Here is a 16,450-nt window from a genome sequence, read left to right as displayed (position 1 = left end):
ACATTTGGTCTGTGAGACACATGTCATAGTGACAGTATTTGGGTTAATATGGCATTACTCACCCTGGTCGCATTTCTTCAATATCAGGCACCAAGTTCAGGAACTCGTTCTTTTGCAGCCCGCGCAAGGTAGGAGGTCTCCAGAGTGGGAACCATCGGGAAGTTTTCACAGTCTGAGCAGGAGGGACTGGAGGCACGTGAGCTGTTCTCAGGGGTCCTTTAACACAAATCACACCAAGTTAGAATCAAATAGATAACCTGTCAATAACCGTTTGCAGATCGAGGTCAATGTTCCTAAAAATATGTTTACTTCTGGCCCATGGAGCCACAGCGCGAGTCCGAGAGAGAGGGGCAGGTAGAGGAAGGGGTGAGGGTGGCACTGCTGAAGCTCGTCACGGATGGATCACGTCCGATCGGTGAGATGAGAGAAAGCTGAAGTGAAACAACAGCAGGATGAGGTAGACGTCAATATAGGAACTCCCTGATGTGACACAGAAAGGCTATTTTTTTATTTCTTTGTATTATTTCTCACCTTGCAGTCACTGATGCTGTTCACCAGCTGCTTGTATTCAGTATTGAAGGTGTGTGTCAGAAGGCGCAGGCACTACAACACAACAGGAACAAGACCGATCAGCTCCGAGCAGAGAAGGAAGAAGGCAGCAACAAGAACGCCCACTAAGCCCACGTTTTTCTCACCTTGGTGGCCAGCTCCTTCTCACGCTTTCAAAGGTGGTGCTGGAGATCTGCGAGGAGACGGAGGTGGACGTGGACAGAGTGCCGGAGCTCACGCTGGGGGACAGAGACTCACTCAGGGACTTGGTGGTGGGAGCTGTTCCCACGGGAGCCGCCACTCCCAGAAGGTGACGGGTCTTTTCCACCTGGACGAAAGATGGGGGCGAATGTGAGGTGGGGAGAAGAGGGGAGGTTAGTCATGTAAAGTCTGTACTCTAAGAAAAAACTTTTTAGAATAGCACTTTGGTCTTTGAGTTGAAAAGTCATTTTTCCCTCTACGATATTAAACAGATTTATTTCTTTATGAATCTTTTAAGGCCCCACCTCCTGCAGCTGCTCCATCTTCTCCAGCTCCCACTGGTGCTCTAGGATGAGGCTATCTCCTCTGGGCCTCCAGCCGGCCAGGTTCTCCTCTCCACGCACATAAGCCACTGATGTGTCCAGCACCTTCCTCCTCCTCCTCTGCATCCCTGCTCAGGACATGAGCCCTCATTAGGATGAAGCTCTCCACAGAATTATGATAAAACAGCTGCCGTTCTTTAAACATGTTTCATGGCCGCTCACCTGAGCTTCCAGTGTCAGACATCTTACACAAGCTCAGCTCGTAGATCCCAGTCACTCGGTTGCTATAATGAAGCAGAAGTTTTGAACAAGGAAACTTTGTAACAGGGCAGATATCTTTGATTGTGAAACAGAGATGGCCACAGTGCAGCAGCCCAGATTTACCAGTCAGGAGTTTTGGAGTATCCAGTCCCAAAGAGGTTCTTGAGAGAACGGGGTGGGGAAATCTTGGCGTCTCGGGAGTAAAAGACCGTGCAGATGTCTTTGGTGATAATGGCAGGCTGGATGCAATGGTCCAGCTGCAGAGAGGAGATAAAGGGTGTGTGTTAGACACGATGACATCAAGAGACTTAAAAACACGTACAAACAGGTACAACATGGCGGAGCAGCGGCTGACCTCCAGATACGCAGATAAGGTCATGTAGATCTTCTCTCCGTAGGGAGTGACGCCGTTGAGCAGGAGGGAACCTTTTAAGGGTGTTTTTATTTGTGCTCCCTGGCCTGGAAATAAACGGTTTCCGATCAGACCTGCTTCATCTTTGTGCCCTTGGTATCTGACTCGCTTGCTCCCCCATGCATTTTAAAAGAATCCTTCTCTTCAGCATGAAGTTCTGGCTCAGCTTTAGTGTCTGCGTTACATGTACACAAAGACAGAAACATTCAATGATAAAAACACACAGTGGAATAAAATTGTAAGACGTCATCAGTTGATGCAGTTTAAGGACACTTGTTGTTCTGTGCAGTCTCACCTGGAGCTCACGCTTCTAGTTCATGCCATCATGACCAAAGATTCTTCAAATAATAGTTTAAAGATGTCCATGAATGCACTGCTAACTGCTCTTCACCCTGATAAAAATCAACATGCATTTAGAATAAGAAACACTTTTACAAAACCAAAAGCTTCACTGTACTTAGTGATTTATACGTCTACAAAACAGGTTCAGTTTGTAACTGAGAGAGCGGCTCAGTGGTGCTGAATTATATTTCCAATAGAAACACAATTTCATATGTTGTAGTAACAACACACTGCCACAAGATGGCAGCCTAGGCCTACTTTACCATGCTGTTCCAGTACAAAAGAAAAAGTGACAGAGCCTTGAAAGAGTGACAGAGACACTTTTTATGAACTCATCTGTAATGTGTCACCTTTTCTGTAGGATGAAGAAGTGCTTCCCTTCTTTTAAAGTAAATACAGGCTTACAAAGATCCTCTAAACATGTTTCTGAAATAATCCTAAACACAATCACTAAATCAAAAATGCAAGAAACTATTTATTTAATCACTCTTCTTAACTTAATTCCTTAACTTAGTAAAAAAAATAATAAAATAGACAAGAACTTTTCTGCTGTCTCACCTCTGTCAGTTTTCATGCTGTTGCAAGAACAGGTGGAGGTGCAGGTGGAACTTTGACTTCAGTGTGGTTTGTATGTGCAGGCAGGAGTCTGACATCTCAGGACAGCAGAGGGTTGTCGAGCACGGTGACTCCTGCTGCGACGCCCCCGTCTGACTGTCCTGAGCTCTTGGTCCTCAGCAGACGGCCCACACACTCATTCATCACCATGTCTTTACCCTGCCTGTAAGAAAACCAAGAAAAGGCTAACATTAGAAACAGCCACCAACCAATCCCTTTTACTCCACCACCCAAAAACCAGTGAGAAACACTAGCTAGTATTAACTTGGAATCAAAGTGCACTAATCCCCAGGCTCCCAGCATAACATACAGTCCAACACAAACTCCACAAACTGTCTTGCTTCAGCTGACTTTCCTTCACCTTCTCTCCAAACAATCTGTTGTGCTCTTTTCAGCACAAAGCCACACTCCTGCTCACTGATCCTCACCTCTTTTTAACCTAGTCTCAGCAACTTTGTCCCATAGCTCGCACATCCTTTCCACCTCCATCTTTCTTCCCAGCCAACTGATACATACCTTTTCTCCTTCCTTAAAAGCCAGCCTAAGAAATACCATTTTATAAACGCCCCATAAATGAAACTGCCATTTTCAAAAATCGTATCATCCAAATTCATGCAGCGTGGCTAAATTAAGAATGAATTACAAACCCGAGCTTCCTTGCTAACATGAGTAACAGCTAAACACTATCATAGTGGAGTGTAAAATTACTGCTAAAATAGCTCATATGAACCCTGATACTGGACTTTGTATTTATCAAAACAAATGATCTGATATTACAAAGAAAACTAATGATTGCTTTTTACAGTATTAGCCCAGAGTGATGTAAGGCAGGGTGGTTAGTCAGCCATAACCTGCTGACAACTTGTATCTGGTAGCTTTTTCACATCCTGATCAATGTTGTTGTCAAGTGTGTCTCATATACACTATTATCTCAGTCACAGTACAGCATGCATGAATCACAGTAGATACACAGTAATGCAAAACAGCAGGCAGTCATGTATGTGTGCAGATCCACACATGCACTGCTTAAACTTCCCTAGTTTAACAAATGGTGAGCAACAAACAGAAGTTTTCAACATTTTTAAAGACGCTTCTATCCCCCCGCCCGCTGTACCTCCTCCTTCTCGCTGAGACTTCAAGACAAACCGTTCTGCTGCTGACAAGGCCACTGATACTGTTTTGTCCCTCTCTGGACCCTGTAGACCAGCGCAACCACAGAGAAATAAATCAGAGGAATAAAATGCAAATGATATTGCTCACACTGAACAGCAACACCCAGGTGAGGATTATCTAATGCCAAATTTTCCAAACAATGAACAAACCGTGCCCTTTGTCTCACCATGTCTAGAGTGTAGAGGTCAGCCAATGTCGCTCGGATCTGCTGCACAGCTTGAGGCTGGTCTGGGAAGAATCTGTCCAGGACTCCAGGTCTGGGGAGCACTTGCTGAACCTTCTTGGTACCAGCCAGGTGAGCGCTGATATCTGGACACTTCACAGCTCGAGAGCGCTCCATGAGGAGACGAGCATCCCAGCTCTGCAATGGAAAACAGACAATGAATTCTCTGCTTTTTATCATTAGATGTATTTCTGTATTAAAAAATTCCGTTTATTGGGCCACTTTGTGCTGGAAGAATTTTTCCAGCATAAAATAGCCTCTATCATTTCACTAACTAACTTATTTCACTGCTGCTAATGACGTTTCACAAACTGTCACAGGTTTTTTAGCTTCGTTCGTATAAACTTTCTTTTTTTTTTTTTTTTTTTTTTTTTTTTTACAACTTTATTTATAGTTTTCCAACAAAACAGTCCAGAATTTCTTACAAAAGTTGCGAACCCTACCCCCCACCCCCATCCAGGTGGCATCCCCACAACCAGGAAGCACAATACACACAACACAAAAAAAAAAAAAAAAAAAAAAAAAAAGGGGAGAAACACTCAAACCAATCTGTGACAGTCATTATAGCACCAACAGCCGGACCCCGGCACATGAGAGAAGAAACAAAGAAGAAAAAGGGAATAAAGAAATCCCAACAGTCAAAGTACGGGCATTGAGGAGACTATGGACAGCAGTCCGAGAAGAGAGCAAGAGCATAAATTACCAACAAGTAAAGAACAATAAATCAGGCAAAAGACAGACTCTTGACATGAGTTATGAACCGTGACCAGGTTTTGTCATATTTACTCTCCAAGCCGCGCACGGTATACCTAATTTTTTCCAGAGCTAATCCCAACATCACCTCTCTAATCCAATGGACGTAGGAAGGAGGGTTCGACGCCTTCCAGCTCAGCAGTATCAGACGGCGGGCATGCAACGAGGCAAAGGCTATTGCGTTTTTGTGGAGGGGAGAGAGTCTCAGCTCTTCCCGAGGTACACCGAAGATAGCTATCAGAGAGTCAGGCCGCAGTGTTTCACCCGATATAGCTGACAGTGATTGAAAAATTGATGTCCAGAAACCATACAGGGAGGGACATGACCAAAACATGTGCCCCAAAGAAACAGGAGAGTAATCACATCTAGGACAATTCGGTGCAACATCAGGGTACAGTTTAGACAGTCTGTCATTAGAATAGTGGAGCCTGTGGACGACCTTAAATTGAATCAGGCCATGTCTAATACAGAGAGAAGACGTATGTATACGCTGTATGGCTTTCTTCCAGATGTCTTCTGATATGAGTTCTCCAACCTCCCCTTCCCACGCCGCCTTAGGTTTGTCCCATGTATGAGGGCAGCTTTCAAGAATCAATGCATAAATCTTCGATATTGCTCTTTTAGTGGGCTGACTCACATTAAGAACTAGATACAGTAGGTCCTTAGAGGGCAGAGACGGGTACCCTGGGAGAAATTTAGAGGCAAAACTCCGAGCCTGAAGGTATCTGAAGTAGTGAGACTTTGGTAAGTTATGGTCTTCACACAAATATTTAAATGAGACAAAGCCATCCTCAGTGAAGAGATCTTGAAAGAAAACCAGACCGTTTCTGCGCCAGACTGCAAATGAATGATCTATTTGAGATGGTGTAAAAAGATGGTTGAACATTATCGGAGAAAAGCTACAAGTATTTGTCAAGTTAAAATGTTTCCTGAATTGACCCCAGATCTTAATTGAATTTTGAACCACCAAATTGGAGTTCAGCCCAGATACTTTGACATTCAGTGGGAGAGGGGCAGTTAAGATCGAAATCGGAGAGATTGGGAGTGTAGCTCTCAGTTCCATATCTGCCCAGACTGGACCCTCCCCATCCGCAAACATGGTTATCCAATATGTCAGCTTGACAATGTTAGCAGCCCAATAATAGAATAAGAAATTAGGTAAGCCCAAACCACCATCAGCTTTAGCTCTCTCCAGGCTTGCTCTCCTTATGCGTGCAGGTTTTTTGTTCCATATGAACAAAGAGACAGAGCGATCCAGCTGGGCAAAATAGGATTTGGGGAGAAAGATGGGGATCATTTGGAATAGATAAAGAAACCTGGGCATTACAGTCATCTTCACCACATTTATCCGTCCTGCCAGCGAAAGTGGAAGTTTTGACCACCTACCCAGATCAGATTTAGTACTGTCCAGAATAGACCTGTAGTTATACTGGAAAATAGTCTTAATCGAGCCAGCTATTTCCAGTCCCAAATATGTGAATTTGTCATTTTCAATTTTAAAAGGCAAATCGTCATAAGTGGTCTGTTTTGCCAGATTGTTCAATGGAAACAGTAAAGATTTTGATAAAATAACCTTATACCCCGATATGTTGCTGAACTCCCGCAGCCAGCGGAAAAGGTGGGGCATACTCCCAATTGGGTCTGATATCTGCAAAAGGAGATCATCAGCATAAAGCAGAGTTTTATGAGTCACCTCACCCCTGGATATACCTTTAATCCTCTCATCAGATCTGATAGCAATTGCCAGCGGTTCGATCGCAATGTCAAACAGGAAGGGTGACAGGCAACAGCCCTGCCTCGTCCCCCTGTAGAGCGAAAAATATTCCGAAATCAGACCATTTGTCCTGACTGCAGCCATAGGCGTTGAATATAGGACTTTAATCCATCTACAAAAAGTAGGTCCCATGCCGAATTTCTCCAGAACTGTGAAAAGGTAGGACCATTCGATTCTATCAAACGCCTTTTCAGCGTCAAGGCTCAGAATAACTTCCGGTTGTATTGTCGAATGGGGGGAGAATACCACATTAAACAGTCGTCTCACATTAAAAAATGACTGCCGTCCGGGAATGAAGCCCGTTTGGTCCTCATTAATAATGGTGGAAATAATAGGGTCCAACCGTAGTGCAAGAGTTTTGGTTAAAATCTTATAGTCACAGCATAAAAGACTTATTGGCCTGTATGAGCTACACTGTACAGGATCTTTATCTTTCTTTAGTAAGACTGAGATCGTGGCCTGGGTAAGCGTCTGCGGCAGATTGCCAGTAGCAAAAGATTCAGCATATACTGATTCTAAAATAGGTGTGAGCTTCGAAGAGAATTCCTTGTAAAACTCCATGGGGAAACCGTCCGGACCTGGCGACCTTCCAGTCTGAGATAATTTAATAGCGTTCGTTATCTCTTCAATCGACAACGGCTGTTCCAAAGGCGACTGAGCGTCCGGAGAGAGCTTGGGAAGATCCAGCGAGTCAAGAAACGAGTAGATCTCGGATGAATTACTGCCCACCTCTGATTGATATAGGGTAGAGTAAAAATATTTGAACTGGTCATTAATGACTCGGGGGTCGTGAGATATCGAATCAGCACCTATTTCAATTCCCGAAATCACGCGCTCAGCTGACCGCTGTTTGAGCTGAAGTGCAAGGAGCCTCCCCGCTTTATCTCCATGCTCATAATATACCTGCCTGGATTTAAAAATATTTCTTTCGGCTCTCCATGTCATAAGCGTGTCAAATTCAGTTTGCAACAGTAATTTCTCCTTAAAAAGATCTGGCGTAGGTGAAAGAGCGTAATGCCTATCCATATCCGCAATCTTGTCGGCCAGTTCTTTAAGTTGTTTAGAGCGCTCCTTGTCTCTGTGTGCCACATAAGAAATAACTTGGCCCCTAATATAGGCTTTCATAGACTCCCACAAGACTCCCCTCGACACATCCTGGGTGTCATTAATTTCTAGAAAGAAGTCAATCTGATTGCTGAGAAACGTTTTAAAGCGTTCGCATAAAAGTAATAGGGGGTCTAGCCGCCACGTTCGTTGGGGCGCTACATTACCTGGAAAAACCAGACCCATCTGCACAGGGCTATGATCTGACAACACTATACTGTGGTATTTGGTGCTGGAAATTAAGGGAAGTAGCTGGTTATCGACAATGAAGTAATCAATCCTGGAGTAACTATGATGTACAGGGGAAAAAAAGGAAAATTGCTTCGTAGATGGGTTTGTTGCACGCCAAGGGTCTGATAGGCCGTAAGAACGAAGTAGGGAATTAATAGCCACTGCTGCTGACGAGAGGGTGTTGCTCGACCTTACGCTTGATCGGTCCAGCTGGGGAGAAAGGACACAATTAAAGTCTCCACCTAGAATTAGTTTATAGGAGACAAGGTCTGGGAGAGTCGAAAAAAAATTAAGAAAGAACTGTGCGTTGTCCCAGTTAGGTCCATAAATATTAGCCAGTATTAGTGGTGTGTTAAACAGCTTGCCCACTACAACAACATATCTGCCATTAGGATCTGATATCACTTCAGAGTGTTCAAATGGAACCCCCTTCCTAATTAAGATTGCTGTTCCCCTGGCTTTGTAGTTAAAACGTGAATGATATATTTGTCCAATCCACTTACAACCTAATCTTTTTTGGGAGTTAGTATTTAAGTGTGTCTCCTGTAGAAACATCACGTCAGGTTTGAGCGATTTCAAATGACTAAATACCTTGCTTCTTTTAACCAAATTATTCAGCCCTTTGACGTTCCAGCTAATGAATGAGACCGATTTCTGTTGATTATTCACATTATCCAGAGTCATAGTGCCACAATCGATAATAGACTGATCCTGCACGTTGGTTATATCTCAGTGTTTCAGTGCCTGTTTGAGCCACAACATAAACCACAGATAAACCCAAAGCAAAACTAACAAAAACAAACAGATAAACATAGATAAACCTCTCACCATCCTGGACCCCTGGGCTGGTCTTCCACAAACCTGAGACTGCCCTGAAAACACTCCTCTCTCTCCTAGGCATATAACACGTTTACACTAGCTTAAACTCTTACATGAACTCAGCAAAGACAGAACAAAGTATAATAGGACCCTTGACTCAGCATCATTATTGCCGCATGCATGTCGGCACCCATCCACTTACAGGCCGGTACGGCTCTGAACACTCACGGTAGGAAAATAATCCCACAAGAAAGGGGTAAAACCCAATAAAAATAATGACACTGGTGATAAGAAAAAGGGGATTAATTAATCAGAATACATCAAAAAGCAAAATAAAAGCACTGTTGGGGTTATGGTGTCGGGCTGGAACTAAGACCAATGAGGATACCGAAGATATTCTGAAATAAAATATTCCCCAGGCCACATGACATCCACAGAAATCCCCAACATCTTATAGCTATACCTTGTCCAATCATAAAGGGCATCCAACCGTAGCGTGGCGACGTTCACCAGTCAATGCACAGCCTGTGCAGACTACCTCAATGGTAGCACGCAGCGTGTGATACTTGTTGTGGTCCGTGAATTAACTGTCACTCTCCCTCCGTCTCCCGCGGGCGCAGATTGGTCTCGACGTAGTGCCTTGCCTTGATCGGGTCTTCGAAAGACATCTGTTCGCCAGCCGGGGTCGTGATTTTCAATGTAGCTGGATACAGGAGACCATATTTCACTCCCGTACACCGGCGAAGCAATCTTCTCACCTCGGTAAAGGCCGATCTCTTCTTTCTAACGGTGGCCGAGTAATCTGGGTAGATGTAGAAACGCTTCCCATTACGGGTAATGGGACCTGCCCCCATGGCCTTTCGAAGAACATCCACTTTCTCCTGAAAATAGTGGAACTTGACGATTATCGGTCTCGGGGCATCTCCATCCTTTGGCCTCGGCTGCAGGCTCCTATGCGCCCGATCGAGCGTCGGCGTATAGTCGAGGGCGAGCGCTTCCTTCAACAATTCAGCCACGGCTTTCTCCGGTCGAATATTTCCGAATCCCTCTTCCACTCCAATTAGTCTGCAGTTATCACGACGTTGCCGGGACTCCAAATCATCGGCCTTGTCTGCCAACCGGACGACTTGGGCAGATAGCGCATCAACTTTAGCTTCCAGTGCTACAACACGGTTAGCCTGGCCATTAGCTTCCTCCTCAAGATCATCAGTGCGGGTCGAGAGCGTGGCGTTTTCTTTCTGCATGTCTTCGATAGCCTTCGCAAACTCTGCGCGCACACTCAGGACCTCTGACCTTAAATCACCCGCCAAGTCGTCTATTTTCTTGTGTAGTTCACCTGCAGCTGTCATCACAGACGAGTCGATCTTGGCTAGCACATTCTGCTCCGTTTGCTTTATGGCAGCCATGATTGTGTCGAGATCCGGCCCGGCCCCCACCCCCGCGGCCGGATCCGCACCAGGCAAGTCCGAGGCATCAGGCCCCGGCTTCTGCTTGAGCGATTTAGGCATGTTGAACAGCTTTAGACTACAAAATACAACTGATTCGAAAGATTAGGCACTTGTGAGACGGGTTCGCGCCGGGAAGTACTAGAAGGGGAGCGGGAAAATTACGCAAATGGTCAATCTAAGCAGAGCTCGCAAAAACACGTCTTCACATGTCGCTGCTCTCTCCCCTCCCCCGTTCGTATAAACTTTCTTGTGGTTGAGATTCCCGAGAAAACAGCCAGCACACTGAGCAGCAGAGGGTGACAACAGTTGGTTTCAACAAAAAAACGGCATCAAAAAAGTCACGGTCATCAGAGCAACATCAGAGAAACAATAAAGTCTAACCATGGAAGGCTTTTTTAAGTATGTGCATAAAAACACAAACACAAAGAACATCAACAATGAGCACCTTTCTTTTTGCTGAAAGTGATATAGCTTTCTGTTACCATCAACTGAAACCGCCAACATTTCAGGTGTGCATGCTGGGCAGCTGAAGCTGACATCACAGCACAGCTGCTCTTCCTCATCCAGAAAGCTGTGCTGCAGTGCATCGCTTTTGGCACGCCCAGTCTGTATGTACAGAAACATAACAGAGGAGTAAATATTTGCATCTGCTTATTGAAAAACAATATCAAAGAAATACTTCACTCAGCCTTCCCCCACACTTGCAGTTGCTTGCAAAAGTATTCGCCCCCTCAGATCTGTGGCAAGATCTGAAACTGCTGTTCACAAACGCTGTCCATCTAATCTGACTGAGCTGGAGCTGTTTTGAAAAGAAGAATGGGCAAAGATTTCAGTCTCTAGATGTGCAAAGCTGGTAGAGACAGACCCTAAAAGACTGGCAGCTGTAACTGCAGCAAAAGGTGCTTCTACAAAGTATTGAGTCAGGGGGCTGAATAATTACGCACACCCCACTTTGCAGTTATTTATTTGTAAAAAATGTTTGGAATCATGTATGATTTTCCTTCCACTTCTCACGTGTGCACCACTTTGTGTTGGTCTTTCACGTGGAAGTCCAATAAAATTGATTCATGTTTGTGGCTGTAATGTGACAAAATGTGGAAAAGTTCAAGGGGGCCGAATACTTTTGCAAGCCACTGTAGTACCACGCTCCAACAGTTTTGCAAAAGCTTCCCTGGAGAATCATGGAGAAAATACTTTTAGTTCCAGGAAGGAGCTCAAGAGGTCTAAAGTGTAAAGAGTAGACATGTTGACAGATGCTGGCCAATATCCACTCCTAACCAGGTCCTTTAAATCAGGGCTGCACTGCTGCTGCCATGTTTGACATCTGTGTATCGCCTGGTGCACATCATAACGTCCTTGGACCAAAAAGAAAAAGAAACAACATGAATAATACACCACTGCCTTCACAGATGACTTCTGTTAAAGCAATACCATGTTCTGATTGTACAGCAAGGGCAGAAAACATGCTCCATCACACTATGTTCAAATCCATCACAGAAACCTAAATAGCAGGTTGCTGTTTACTATTAATGTCGATTAAAATCACGATTTTTCCTGCTGATACTGTGAAGTTTACGCAACCCACAGGAGCAGTTTCAAAGCTTTACTGTTGGCAGAATGCGAGCTACCAAGAAAGAGAAAACCACTTAAATAGATTCTTTCTAACTGGCTGTAGACACATATGAAAACCAAAATTGAGTAAATCTCATGAGGAAATATCTTGTGCAATTTTGACCGTCCACTCTAATAATACATGTGGTTGGAGGAATGGCTTTAAAAACATCAATAACACTTTCTCTGCTGTGGAGTGGCTGATGTTCGTGATGTAGAACATCACAATCCCCACAGAACCATTCCTCTGGAAGACACTCTCTGCACATAGACAGGACTTTGAACAAATTCAGCAAAATTTGAATAACTGAAAGTAGTATGCACTCAGATCCAGCCACTCTTGACAAAGGTAGCAGCTTCTATTTTGATATTATAGCTCCGGGTGGCTCAGTGTGCTTCACTATGAGCTGACGGTTAAAAGGACATTTGTCAAACTCATGTGGTTTTATAATTATTAAACTTCTCACACGCTCAAAGACATAAATGTCAGCCAACAAGGCATCGCTCATCAAGCTTAGCTCCATAGAAATGTATGTTATTGACACTTAATAACAGCAGGGTGAAGACAGTGGCAACACAGAGGATGGCCAACAGCTTCTGTGTCAGTGAGACATTTCAGCTGGTGTGGCCGTGCTTCTTTCCAGCACTCAGCAGCTTTCTGCTGCCAAAAGGACCGTGACACTGCCCTACTTCTTTGAGCCTCCGGAGAACGACATCAATCCAAAACAGCAGACAGCCTTTTCAAATACTTTTCTCTAAAGAATGCAAATATCAAGTATTCTTGCTCCCCTTTCTTTCTGATAATGTCACTTTTACAAATCCTGTCCCATCAGCTCTCATGGCTGGTTTGGCTTTGAGGGTCGGGGAGGACAAAAAGCTATTAAGGACCTTTTGATCTGCAGTCCAGTTCTCCTCTAAAGTATTAAGGATGAAGCAACAGTGCTCCTCTTTGCTATTCTGAAATGTGTGTTAAACACAGTGTAGAAGGTAAGTAGAAGCTTACACAGCACCATCAGCCATCATGCTAAATTTGCATCTTCAAAAGTCAATGCAGCCAGACTCACACCTGATTAGAAATGTTCAGGAGACACTGTTGAATGTTTAGTGTTAACTTAAATCACTCATCATTTACAGTATTACAGAGTTCAGGGTTATGGGTTAGCACTATCATGTTACCCGTAACTGTATTAACTATGGTACTAACTTAACTAGCAGTGTTGGCCAAGTTACTTGAATAAAAGTAATCAGTAACTAATTACTGATTACTTCCCCTAAAAAGTAATCCCCTTACTTTACTGATTACTTATTTTCAAAAGTAATTAATTACTTAGTTACTTTTTAAAAACATGATTTATGACCTGAATAGGTAATAAAGCAATAGATCTTTCAGCCCAATTCTACTTTTTCTGCATCATCCATCATACAAAATGTAATCAAATGGAAAAGTCTGTTTTTAAAACTTGTTTTATTAGTTTGAATCTTTTTACTTTATGCATCAAGCAAAAATTAAATTATATGCAACATCCTGACTAGAAGAAATTTGTGGAAGAATCCGCGAGTCTCTCTGTGAATTTCCAATCCCGTAGTAGCGTACTCGGTGCTTGCTCTGAAGTTAAGGGTTTTTTCGCTGTAAAAAGAAGTTTCTAAAAGTTTTTGTCACTTTTTACGGAATCAAACTCAAAGTAAGCTCAGTACTTCCACGCTTTAAACGCTGCACGGTCATACTCTCTCTGCACTCCTCCATAGATTATCCATTCTTGATCTGCACACAGCTGTTATTGTCATGAGGCACTCTGGCCAAAAATTTTTCAGTAACGCAGTAACGCAGCGTGCTTACGGGAAAGTAACAGTAATCTAATTACCTTTTTTGCAATAGTAATCCCCTTACATTACTCGTTAATTGAAAAAAGTAATTGGATTACAGTAACGCTTTACCCCGCGTTACTGCCCATCTCTGGCTGTGAAACACTAATGAAAAATGATTAACTCAAGTTTTTGCTGCTAAAGTTGGTTCCATCAGCTGCTGAATCACAGGATGTACTTGGTTATAGTCATTTGTGCATTTTGGGTTGCTTTAAATAAATAATGATGTGTTGTAATCATCCAGATCTAGAAGCTTAAACTGCTTTTTCACGTGTCTGTAAATGAATTTCTTTCTTATCATTGGTGTCGGCTTCTGATTTGTCTGTTGTCAAGGTCTCACCTCAGTGTGATTCCTCACGTTTTGTCATGATTAAAGGATGAATGTGAACACAGCTTGAGTGTAAATGTGAATGAAAAAAAAAAAAAAAGCTGGAAAAAGGAGGAGCCCGGAGCTTCGTCTTTCGCTCGGCCTACCCCGCTATAGCAGACCGACCGTCAGAGACTCGAACTTGGCCGTTAAACTCTGGGGTCTGAATGCTGGCCTCTTAACGCTGCGCACCACACAGCCGGCCAGAAGAAAATAGAAAAAAAGGACATTTATCTTCTGTTGTTCAACAATTTTTTTTCGTTTTTTTAAATCTATTTAGCTTGTTGTGCAGTATTGTTGCTGTAAACAGTGTTGCTGTAAACAGTGTGTCACGTTACTTGAAAAAAGTAATCGGATTACAGTAACGCGTGGGCAGTTAACATCTCTGTTAACTAGTCATGATAGAAGCCAATATTTCTGTCCTAACATGGTCGGAATATGTTTGACTACAAGCTAACATTTACAGCATGACTTTAAGCTAGCACCATAAAGACGGTAAAAGACACTGTAATATGTAGAAATGCATGTGAAAAGTGTTATATTAGCAGTGGTTGTGCTACTCCACACAGCCACTTTAACATTACTGACACTGTGTTTCTTACCTGTAAACAGCGGGTCTTGTGTGATAAAAGCTTGTGCAGAAAGTAGCAGGTGTAGACTGGTCCATAGCACTGTATGAAGTGATAAGATGTGAAAGGACATATATAGGGTACCTTAAAGGGCGCCTTAAAAGTGTTTCCCTGAGCTTTTACTTGCAGCTTGATATCTAAATAAATGTAAATAAATGTAAATAAATGTGAATGAAAAAAAGAGAAACGAGAAAAAGGAGGAGCCCGGAGCTTCGTCTTTCGCTCGGCCTACCCCGCTATAGCAGACCGACCGTCAGAGACTCGAACTTGGCCGTTAAACTCTGGGGTCTGAATGCTGGCCTCTTAAGGCTGCGCACCACACAGCCGGCCAGTTGGAAATAGAAAAAAAGGACATTTATCTTCTGTTGTTCAACAATTTTTTTCGTTTTTTTAAATCTATTTAGCTTGTTGTGCAGCATTGTTCCACACAAATGACACATGGAAACCTAGCTATTTTTTTATTGGCTTTCACAAAATGGGACTGCCAATGTTGGAGGTGTTACTGCAAAGTCTTCCTGCTAGCCGGAAACCTGCTGGCGGCGCCACTATGTTCTCAGCACACTCTTCAGCGTCAGCTTTGTTGCCTGTTTTCGGCACACCTACCTAGTCCCACTCATCCACTTTATCTGCTCATGGCAGATTTACCCACACTGAGCACTCCTTGGATTAAGGTAAATTGAAGCAGGTCATTATAAAAAAGACACACAGTTTATCATCTTATCCTTGTGCAACAGCTAAAAGCACTCTGTTCATTTGTTTGCTAGATTAGCCGCTAGCATACACACTGTGTTAGAGGCTTGTTGCTACCTAGTTAGCGATGCTACACACCTGTTACTGTGTATTTTTCAATGATTCAGCACTCCTTGGATTTTTAGACAGTAATGAGATCATGTGCACACTCCACAGAGGTCCAGAGTCCAAATGTGACCTCTAGCACCAAACGCTTGCTGCAGTTCTTGGTGTCAGAGGTGACACACAAGGTATCAGGTTTTCTGTGTGATTACTTTTTCATATAGGACCAAGTATGTTTGGATAGCGTTTTGCCCTTGAAAACTGCCGTTGAATATTAGACATTGTTGTCTAATGTTATAAATGTATTGATGTGAAAGGTGTAAGTGTGACAAATATGGAATAAGATAGGAAATCAGAAAGGAGGCAAATACTTGTTCACAGGGCTATAGTCTGTAAATGGTCTTCTTTTGGCTATAGTAGATCTTTTACTTGTTCATTTTTTAATTGTTTGTTAAAATAGTTTTTTCCATCATATTGAGTATAGAGGAATGCAACTGTGAGCTTTAGCAATTATCCCGCTTCAACAGGACCGTGATCCCGATGTGTGAGACAGCAGGGTGCTGCCACTGGTGTTGTAATGTGTGATTTAGTTCCTCCTAACATTTCAGTTTTCTTCCAGTATCTATCCTCTGTGATTACTGGCTCTTTAGACAGATTTAATAGAAGTGTGTGAGCTATTGGCTCAGTATAAAGGGTCAGTAGTGTTTTCATGTCACCTATCCATCCTCCATTTAGTCACCCAAAGCATGTAGTAAATACTGCTCACTTTTATTCACCTTCTCTTAAATCCAGAAAAATTCCCACTTGTTAACGTTGAGTGTGTGTGTGTGTGTGTGTGTGTGTGTGTGTGTGTGTGTGTGCGTGTGTGTGTGTGAGTGTGTGCGTGTGCGTGTGTGTGTGTGCGTGTGTGTGCCAGTTGCAGCCTCCAAGTTGAACACCATCACCAAATCAAACCTGGGT

The 16,450-nt window shown here is 43.3% G+C and overlaps 2 protein-coding genes and 1 pseudogene across 2 annotated transcripts; all 3 read right to left on the bottom strand.

The window, feature by feature from the left end:
• The window catches only part of LOC146701306 (uncharacterized), a 316,606-nt pseudogene extending 301,490 nt beyond the window's left edge, over window positions 1-15,116 (bottom strand).
• On the bottom strand, window positions 538-2,850 carry LOC146701308 (kinesin-like protein KIF1B). Its single transcript, XM_085467701.1, has 8 exons — window positions 2,647-2,850; window positions 2,042-2,138; window positions 1,690-1,921; window positions 1,458-1,591; window positions 1,296-1,357; window positions 1,056-1,201; window positions 696-877; window positions 538-603 (listed from the first exon to the last, which is right to left on the bottom strand). Exons 3-8 carry the CDS (start codon window positions 1,711-1,713, stop codon window positions 588-590), a joined length of 564 nt encoding a protein of 187 aa, XP_085323827.1. The 5' UTR covers window positions 1,714-1,921; window positions 2,042-2,138; window positions 2,647-2,850; the 3' UTR covers window positions 538-587.
• LOC146701307 (uncharacterized) lies at window positions 9,028-10,352 on the bottom strand. Its single transcript, XM_085467698.1, has one exon. It carries the CDS (start codon window positions 10,286-10,288, stop codon window positions 9,371-9,373), a length of 918 nt encoding a protein of 305 aa, XP_085323824.1. The 5' UTR covers window positions 10,289-10,352; the 3' UTR covers window positions 9,028-9,370.
• Window positions 15,117-16,450: the final 1,334 nt, after the last annotated feature.

This window comes from Copadichromis virginalis, linkage group LG9 (assembly GCF_057382275.1).
Source record: "Copadichromis virginalis isolate Kocher_CV1m ecotype Utaka linkage group LG9, C_Virginalis_male_GT1.1, whole genome shotgun sequence".
Classification (NCBI taxonomy): Eukaryota; Metazoa; Chordata; class Actinopteri; order Cichliformes; family Cichlidae; genus Copadichromis; species Copadichromis virginalis.
Note: the sequence above shows the minus strand (reverse complement) of the source record. Positions and strands in the feature narration are given on the sequence as shown.